The 9,847-nt window shown below is 41.2% G+C and overlaps 1 protein-coding gene across 1 annotated transcript; it reads right to left on the reverse strand.

Moving 5' to 3' along the window:
• Nucleotides 1–2,155: 2,155 nt before the first annotated feature.
• Nucleotides 2,156–8,226, reverse strand: grsf1 (G-rich RNA sequence binding factor 1). Its single transcript, XM_083784291.1, has 10 exons — nt 7,870–8,226; nt 7,308–7,452; nt 6,782–6,937; nt 5,979–6,116; nt 5,729–5,867; nt 4,469–4,635; nt 4,109–4,194; nt 3,389–3,524; nt 2,534–2,585; nt 2,156–2,409 (listed from the first exon to the last, which is right to left on the reverse strand). The coding sequence occupies exons 1-10, from the start codon at nt 8,086–8,088 to the stop codon at nt 2,406–2,408; spliced, it is 1,242 nt and encodes a 413-aa protein (XP_083640417.1). The 5' UTR covers nt 8,089–8,226; the 3' UTR covers nt 2,156–2,405.
• Nucleotides 8,227–9,847: the final 1,621 nt, after the last annotated feature.

Here is a 9,847-nt window from a genome sequence, read left to right on the forward strand (position 1 = left end):
CCACTTTTGCCCCTACTGGTACTCATAGTAACATAGTCACATACATAGGTTAACACGGACATTGCTGTTCTTTGGAGTGGTTGCACCACTAAAAAAAATAGCTCAGTGACAGTTGTATTATGAAGTTATCCCAAACATTTATTTGGCCAACACACTTGCATTCAAAAACGGAATACATTGAACACTGGCACTAATTTAAGTACTGTACGTAGATTGTCTTTTAAAGCAAACTTCTTCAAGAGTAGGCTCAAAGAGAGTTCTTGAATACTCTACATGTACACACCATCACCAATCAAAATGTAGCCATGGTTCCTTGCTCAATGGCTACGTTTACATGAGCAGTTAAATCCCCTTTTCATTCCGAATAGAAGTTCAATCCTATTAAACGTTATGTAAACACCTACAAAAACTTACATCCGAATGAAAACGCTCGATGAGATCTAAAAACCATTCCGATGTCACTGGCCGGATTACTCCGATTTTCAATGCGATTGAAAGAAAATTGGACTCATGTATACAATGCTTCGGATGTAAATTCATTCTGGTCTTTCTGAGCATGCTCATTTCCATTGCGCTCCAACTCCAAGGCGCTCATAAGCCTCATATCCAAGGCGCGCCGAGGAGTTTGCACATAGAGGGCTGTATTTTGCGTGTCTTAAGTACCAGGTCTTATTCCCTAACTTGAGTAAACTAAAGACCTGGAGGCGTGATCAATGCCATTTGGCTATTCTGAGTGGCCGAAGAGCATTGATCACGCCTCCAGGTCTTTAGTTTACTCAAGTTAGGGAATAAGACCTGGTACTTAAGACACGCAAAATACAGCCCAGAGCGCGTTATTTCGTGCATTTTGTGTGTGTGTGTGTGTTCAACGGTCTCCCTCTCACACTCTCTCTCTCTCTCAAAAATAACGAGCGACCCGACAATAATAATCAGTGTGTTGCGTGCCCTGGCCGTGCTGTAGATAATAAAGTAGGCTACACATAAAAACGAGATGATCACCTTCCCAGCGGATCGGGGAGCCGCAGCAGGTGGGGTAAAAAAAAAGACGGTAAACATAATATGTCCGTCCCTATCCAAGCAGCAGCCTCAAAACTACTGCGGAATGAAATGATGGGATTTCAAAGTCGTCTTTCGTCTGAAAGTCACAATGAATGAACTGCCTATATTTTATGTGTCCAACAGATGGCGTAGTTTCACGTGAATTAACATGTATCATGTCTTCTATCACTTCTCCATATAAACACTCATTCGGAATGACCATTTCCCATGTAAACTCGCGGCAAAAAACATTACATCGGATGTATTTTATTCAGAAGTATTTATTCGGAATGATCACCCTAAATGTAAACGTAGCCATTGACTCGGAAGCGATTCAAATGCTCACTTCCAGGTGTCAGTTGTATTATAGGATGAGTGATATCTAAGCTATTGGGTATCTATTCCGGAGAAGATCCACTATTTCCCCAGTGACATACTATATAATTTATCATTAACCATTTAATATACTGTACTTGGCTCATAGGGGTCCCTAGGACTCTATACGAACTACTAGGCCCTCTACACACCACAATGCATTGAGCTGGTAGATCTGCTATTTCTGACGGTTTGCTCAAGATTGGGGACACTTGGGTTAAAGTGCTTAAAGGTGGGTAGGGTAAGTGTTAAATGGCTCTATATTCTGGTAGAACTGATGGTACTAAGAAATGAGCAGACAGAACTGGTCTGGAATACTGATATAGGTACTTTGTTCCTGATTGGCTGAAAAGCTGGGGAGGTATCCATTATGGAAACAATGATTATCAGAATAGTTAAAAGGTTTCAAATATATTTAACATTTAAAGCTGCACTATGCAACGTTCCTTTTCTACCCTGGATTGATTTTAACCCAGTTTCCTGTGCTGACAATTTTACCATTGACTTAATAGTGTGCTGGCTCAGGGGATACATTGAATTTGTATCAGATCCTGTGTCTAGGTGAGACATGACCTTTAATTAACATGATCTAAATGTCTCAATAGAAGAGCAGAGACCAAATACAACCACCCCAATTATAGAAGTTATATATTGTATTAACAAACATACTCTGTCATACAGATCATTTTGGACAAAATTACATTTTATTCATAGAAAAGTTACATAATTATACTGCTGGACTGCAAATTGGACTGCAAATTAACCACATCTGCATTGTCTTCTAAGCCGAGAGAAATGGAGGCTGTTTATATATACATTTATATCCGGGTAATGACTGTACATTAAACATTTCCAAGAAGTGAGAGGGGCTACATTACAATTTGTACTATTAAGATGGAGAAATGTAGCCCATTTGTTTTGACACAGGAATGTTTATTGTTAATATCCACTTGTCAGGCAATAGGAATTGTTCTTGTCGTGCAGTTTCATATTCACCTGCCAAGGACAATAAAACAATGATCAAACTCCCCCTGAGAACATAGACTGTATGTTTAGTGTACATACTGTATGGACACAGGAACACAAAGTATTTTACTGTATACTGTAGGCCGTTTCTCACCCTTCATGAGTCTTCTGACCGGAGTTCAGAAACAACTCAATGTATCGCTCTCCTAAGGAGGGGAAAGGAGGGAAGGTTGTATGTGACACCAGCACAGAAAAAAGATACATATGGGTTGCTCACATAAAAATAAATATTTATTTTTACCATATAGTGTTCGGGCATGTCATAATAGTCAAACATTTTGTGGAAATGGGCAATCTACAAGCTCACAGTGAGTTTGTAGATCGGCTATTTGACGTACAGCGAATTAGGGTTAAAGGACAACTTTTGTTTTTTTCAACGAAGGTTCATGTTTTAGGTTGTTATTAGAGAAAGTAAAAGATCAGTGTTTTTTCATTTGCTGCTTTCTTCCATTTTAGCTTAGGTGCCATACTGTGTGTATAGGCTCAATGTCAGTTTGTCACCTCCCCCTTCACATTCAATAGATCCCGTGATCTTTTGTGGCCAGATGTAATTTGATGGGGTCTAGTAGGACTATAGTCAATAAAAGAAAATTATATTATATTATTCGCTATAAAATGTTGTAAAAAAACTAATCGCTAAAACGAAAGAAAGCAGCAAATGAAACAAAATGTACACTCATCTTTTACTTTCTCCAATAACAACCTAAAACATGAACCTTGGTTGAAAAAAACTAAAGTTGTCCTTTAAGTGCTTAAGTAACTTATTGCATGACAGTGCACTTTGAATTCTATTAAATACAATAATAAACGAGAAGCATTTTTTAAATCATAACACCAAAGCTGCGTTGTCACTTGTCACAAAATGTGAAAACCAGATATCACTACAGGCTGTAATCCATCAACAGTAGTTCCTTATGATCACCTAAATCCATGGTATGATCATACGTACCCATATGCGCCTTGTCCCTGGACATGGCTGAGACTGCATCCTCGTGGCATACAAAGTACACATCAGCTTCCCCACTTGGTTTTCCATCTGGACCATGTTCAATAAGGATCTTGCTTAGAGCTACTGGATAGAAGAACTGAAAGGCAAAAAGATAAGTCTAGATGTCATACTTTTCAACAACAGAATCTGAACACCGCGTTTTATGGCGATTCATGATGTTGATACTGCATTTGAAGACAGTGCAAGATTATTATAATTTTTTTAGCTTTTCGATTTTTATACATAGTTTTTAAATTGTACCCCTTTTTCTCCCAATTTAGTCCCACTTCCCCTTGACTGGTCAGTCCAGTAGGGATGTTTTCATGTCCAAGAAAACACCCTCTAATTAATCGTATTGTGTATTTGGCCAAAGACTATCTGAAAATATAATCATTGATCATCCTCCCCTGCCTGCCAGCTTCCCTCCATCAGACACAGCCAATTGTGTTTGTTCAAATGTCATGTGCCACCCGAGCGCACCTCATGATGTTAAATGGTGCATTTATATAGCGCCTTTATCCAAGGCGCTTTACATAGATTGTGCATTACATTCACCCATTCACACACACACACACACACACACACACACACACACACACACACACACACACACACACACACACACACACACACACACACACACATCGATGGGGGGGAAACCATGCATGTTGCCTTCTTTACCTGAACAATGTTGTATGCCGTAGCTCTGAAGGGGAGGCCTCTCATATGTACATAATGAGTCGTCATTGCAGAGCTATAATTGGATCCTTATGGAAGAAACAGCATAAATTTAGATCTATTTATGATTTTCACGTGTTCAATTAATTACGAATGTGTAAACCTTCCCTCAAATACACAAGAAAGAAAAGTGTGACATGAACCAAGGCTATGAATTTTAAGATCAAACTCCATTTACATTCTGCAAAATATAAATAAGAGTAAGACCATTTATATTTGATCTTCTTTGCTTAGTGCCTTGACTTAAAAGCTCTAGTATGTTAACACCACGCAATGATTATTAAACAACTGACCACTACTCACCGGTCTTGGGGTGTGGCTGCCTCTTTACTGGGAATGGGTGAGAGCTCTCTTGATAGAGTTGCCTATCAGGCTCACTCTTTCCTGGGGATGAGCGAGGGCTGGCTTGCTCAGCTGTCATCAAATATAAACCCATCTGCTTCTCACTGCTTGGGAACACCTCAATGTATCTGAAAATATTGATAACAGCTTACATGAAACAACAAAAATCATTACGATAACAATGCTTATTTCAAATGGAAATAACACTCAAGAAACAAGTCAAGAAAGCCGTTTTGGAACATTCACCACTATTCCTCAGTAAATTAGTATACGCCTTATTTATACTCCATAGTAGTGACTAGTAATGTTGTCACTTGCCGAAAATAACGGCAAGTGATAATAAGCCAGACGATCAGAGAACAGTACCGATATACATCTGGTGACTTCTAAATCTTCAATGTAGAGGCTTGAAATAGTGTATACAATTATGAGATTTGACAATAACAGAGACTTTAGGCCAGACCTTCATATTGGAATGTTGACCCGTTTTTTAAGTAGTGGGAGTAGGCTTATCAGCAGAGGATTTCTCTACTGTTCTAGGTCCAATGTTTAGATGTCTGTACATGTACAGTAGGCAGAGATCTCCGATGAGTCTGGCTCAGTGGTGCTGTCAGTCGCCCAAAAGTGCAGGAACATTCTATTTATTTATTTGGGGGGCGGGGGCATCTGCTGCTTTCTGCAGCCAGCATACAAAGAACTACGATTTGTTGTGTCTGACACCTTGATCAAGTTAAAAATAATAATTGATTGCATTTTTATAGTGCTTTTCTATGCACTACGTGCTTACTCAAAGCGCTTACAATGGTCCAAAGCAATTTGAGAGAACAACTGCAGAATTACATTGCACTGATTGTAGCAAGAGCAGCCAATAAACACGACGTTTGCGCAACGACGCCTGTGGGGAGAAATAAATAAATACCGGTAACTAGACCCTTCTGATCCCCCTCCTCCGGCGCCCCTGGTCTGGCTATATGCCAGACTACTGATTTTCACGCTAACAAAGCATTGCATTATGCCTTTCTTTTCAGCAAGCGACATTGGAGCAAAAAGATTTAAAGTTCTCACCAGAAAGGTAAGAAAGGTGATGGGGATAATTATGCTACATGCAGTAGTTATCAGCGTAAGTCGGAAGATATGTATATTTCATGATCACATTCTTGGGTTAAATAGCACATACTGTATGTCAGCATATTTGTAGTATAATGTGCTGGGTTAACCTACCTGTTACCTATGAGCTCCCTGTCCTTCTGGAGGGCATCGTTCGCATGGTCCTGGGAGACAAACTTCACATATGCCTCCCCTTGGTTTCTCCCTCTATCATCTAGGATCACTGTGATCCCGCCGTTCACGATATCCAGTCCTGGGAAACATAGCCAGATCTCTTATGGGTCCATTTGGTTACGCTCTCAGAGTTCAAAACAGTGAGTATTTGAGTGTGCACTGTGTAGTGATGGGAGCAGTGATAACCTACCTGCAAAGAACATCATGATATCTTCCTCTGTGGCATTATAGGGAACCCCTCGGAGTCTTACCACCCCATCACTGGCTGGCAAATGGACTTCTTGCTTGCTCAGAATAGCCTCTGCATGGATGTTTGTAACCTCAAAAACTGAAAAACAAGGCAGGCTAAGGATGCTTAGTTTAAAACAATTTCTCATCCAAAATGCCACAGTTTGCTTTTTCGAAATAGACTGGATAATGAACTTTAAAATGGCTAGTTTCAGTAGATTGGACATAGTGTCAAATAAAATAAATATAAATGTAATATTATTAATTTAATATGGGAAAACTATCAAATCTAATCTAGGTTTTTGAGCTAGCCCGTCCTATATTCAGCTAAATCGTGTAGATTTTCGTCTTACTCAAACATTAAATTGCCATTGACAATGCATGGAGAATATGTCTGAGCAAATTGTCTAATTCTGTCCTACACAAACATTAAATTATTTTCAGGCCATGTTTTTCCTGAAATGGGAATCAACCTGAAATGATGCTGAGCCTCTGGTTTGCCATCAAGAAGTCATTGAAGCCAGAATCATGATTCAGCTTTTGGTTTAGGCAACAGATTAATCTAATAACCATTTGGTTATGCGAGCAATGCCGTGCAAGGTTTAAAAGTCAGAACAACACGTCTTTTGTTGTTGTTTTCTTTTTACAAAAAGTGGGTACATTTTGTTAAAAAAACAAAAAAACATCTACGATTTAACTAGAATGAAATGCCTAAAATCGGGACACCAGGGTTGTTAATGTGGTTCAAAGTTCTGAATGACAAACCTTCAACATAACGTGGACCAAGATACTCTCTGTGTTTCTCCAAGGCTTTCCTCACATCCTCCTCAGTCTCCATCTCAAGGAAGGCCTGACCGTTTGGCTTCCCATGGGCGTTCACAGTTAGATGGACCCCCTTTGCCCCATCACGAATTGTACATTCTGAAATGAGTAGCAGATCACATGTGCCGTTACAGGTACAACTCACTCACTCACTCACTGCTTAGGCCCTGCTAGGGGGCCTAAGGAGTGTCATGATGAATGCTTGGGCAGTCAGGGAACTCAGAACACAGGGCTTAAATTAGCTGCAATTTGCAACACTAGATTTTTGTATAATGGGATGAATCTGGAATTGCAATGCCCTCCATTGACAGCCCATTGATCAAATTGAAATGTCCGATCTACTTGTATTAAACGACATTAAACTCACCAACATTGCAGCTGTAGGGCAAGGATGAATTATCCTCTTTCAATCTGCAAAGCTTTTGTTTCATAAAAGGCTAGGCTTTAAATATGAGCTATAAATGCTTACCTGAGAAAAACCGCAGGAGATCTTGAGCTGTGCAGGTCCATGGGAGCCCTTTGGCCTGAACAATGAACACATCTGCTTTCTCTGGTTCTGGATGAGGGGTGTAGGCTGGCAATGGTGGGTAGTCATCTTCAATGGGTGTCCCAGCCTGTAAAGTAGAATATGTTACATATTATATGTACACAGTAAATAATTGTCCATGTGTCAGTGTCAATGTATCTATTTGAAACTGTGATTTGGTTTACATTAACACTCAAGATTCAAAAGTGAAATTACTGTACAGCTGAGCTGCAATTGAAAATGTAGACGCCTGTCTGGTTGGCTAGGTAGGACACCTACTGGTAGACAAGTAGTCTCTGCCTTAAGTTCATAAGTGCTACAAGCGGGGATGGCCTTGTATGAACCGTAGAAATGTAGTCTCATCCGGGAGAACCATAGGTTCGAATCCCCGGCATATGGCATTATACAGTAGTACAGGTTGCGGATTTCAGCTGTAATCGCGTTTATCGAGTTCACTGTGCATAGGATTAGGGTTTTGGCTGTTGGTTTTTACGGAACTACAAACCTTGGTACAAAGGCTGTGTTGAGTTATTCTCAATGAAGACAGTGCAGAGAGGCTCTGCATTGGTGGAGTCAGGGTGGAGATCCATTTACGGTGTTGATGGTGGTAAATAAATCCACACGATCGGGCTGTCAACACACTTCCCTTCCACTGCAGCGCCATGGGCCTGGCTGCGACACACCGGCTCAATAAAAACAACAAAGCTTTACTGTTACCAGACATGTTAGCGTAAGAAGGTGATAATTAACGTCTGGCTGAAAGCGATAGAAGCTGGCTATTAAACTAAACTTGTAAGCTAACAGAAACAGACTTTTAGTTTGTTGTCCTTCAAGGGCAGTGACAGCATGTGTGCTGCAGCCTAGTATCAGAGAAGTGTTCCGTCAGCAGATATAACCTAAGATATAAGACTTCCGGTGGACGACCTCTCCAAAATAAGAGTATCCAACACTACTCAAATGGGGACTAGTGTCCGAGTCTAGAACCCGCCGCAGTGGTCTAGAAGACTAGACCCCTGACACGACGATATCAGTGGGTTGTAAGGCCAATATGCAGACTTGCAGAGATATCTGGGACTGGGTTCTAAGGCCAAATATCCTCCTGACTCATTCATACAGAAGGACTAGTCTCTCACGACAAGGGCGGGCGTAGTAGCTGCTTGCATCTGAACTCAAGGGCAATTTAAACCACTTTATAGAGGGCTTCTGGCTGGATGCTTGTCACAATGACGACGCCAGTCGTATACTCTATATCCATATATGGAGTTCTAATTGGCATGATGTCAGCACTAAATGTCTCTGGATACAAAGTATAAATATTAGTAGATTATATTTGTACTAGAGTGGTGCCAGTTTGGCACTGGCCTACTGGGAACGATGCAAGTTGGAAATGAAGGCCCCACCCAGTTATTATGTCTGTGTCCCTTATATGCTCATATATGGAGTTATTTGTCAGGCATGGCCAAATATGGAGTCTGGAGTATGGAGTCTGGGCCTGGGCACAGGCCTTTTGTGGCGGTTCTGGACAACTGTGGGTCCGACCGACTCAGAGTTACGTGGATTACAGACACATTGGCGCATTTATAGATATACTAGACCGGTGCCCGGCTGTAGAGCATCGAGTCGATAACGATGGAAGTTGGAGATCCATGCCCCACCCGTCTACGTTGTACCCGTATCAGAGTACCTGTTCCACCCATCTGTCTGTGTCCCTTTTATGCCCATATATGGCGATTTATGTGTCTGTCTCTCTGTGTCCCTTTATTCCTATATTTGGAGTTATTTGTCAGGCATGCCCAAAAATATGGAGTCTATGCAGATGTCAGAACAGGCCAGCTCCATATATGGAGATCCAGGGCGGCAGGGCCCATGAGCCTGGGCAGAGGGCTTTGGTGGTGTGGAACGCGTGTGGCGAATTTGAAGTTGGTGGGAGGAACGGTTCTCGAGTTACATGGAGTACAGTTCATATGTACACACAGAGACTCTGAGCATTTAAAGATACTAGAGCCGTGCCCGTTGGGCACTGGAACGATGCAAGTTGGAAATGCTTGACCCACCCATCTGTTTCCCTATTATGCCCATATATGGAGTTCTTTGTCAGGCATGCCCAAATATGGAGTCTATGCAGATGTCAGAACAGGTCAGCTCCATATATGGAGAAGGTGATCAGGTCCAGAGCCCGGGCAAATGAAAAAAAAAAAATGAAGTGACATCACAAAGATGTTCTTCATAATGTTACTGATTTTTTTCAGACCTCCAGTTCTAGGCAACACAGAATGGGGGGGACTTTTTATTTATTTATTTCCACACAACAACTCAACAATACTAAGGTATATTAAGTAAGAAAGTATGTAGCCTTGCTGAGCCATGAGGCCCATAGGGCAGGAGCCTATCTCCTATTTCTGTAGCGTGGGGCAGCTTGATGTACAAGTACACCCCCTGGACATGACGCTAGTATGTCGCAGGGACTTATCCCCAATCCAACC

Source organism: Protomyctophum parallelum, assembly GCF_964188405.1.
Source record: "Protomyctophum parallelum genome assembly, chromosome: 15".
Lineage (NCBI taxonomy): Eukaryota > Metazoa > Chordata > Actinopteri > Myctophiformes > Myctophidae > Protomyctophum > Protomyctophum parallelum.

What these genes read in the sequence shown, in the direction of transcription:
- grsf1 (XM_083784291.1), bottom strand. Translation starts at nt 8,088, where the DNA reads ATGTCTGGTAACAGTAAAGCTTTGTTGTTTTTATTGAGCCGGTGTGTC. An exon ending in TCTCCTGCGGTTTTTCTCAG is followed by an intron (nt 6,938 to 7,307) that starts GTAAGCATTTAT and finishes TACTCATTTCAG; the next exon opens with AATGTACAATTCGTGATGGG. An exon ending in CAGGGACAAGGCGCATATGG is followed by an intron (nt 2,586 to 3,388) that starts GTACGTATGATC and finishes TCCCCTCCTTAG; the next exon opens with GAGAGCGATACATTGAGTTG.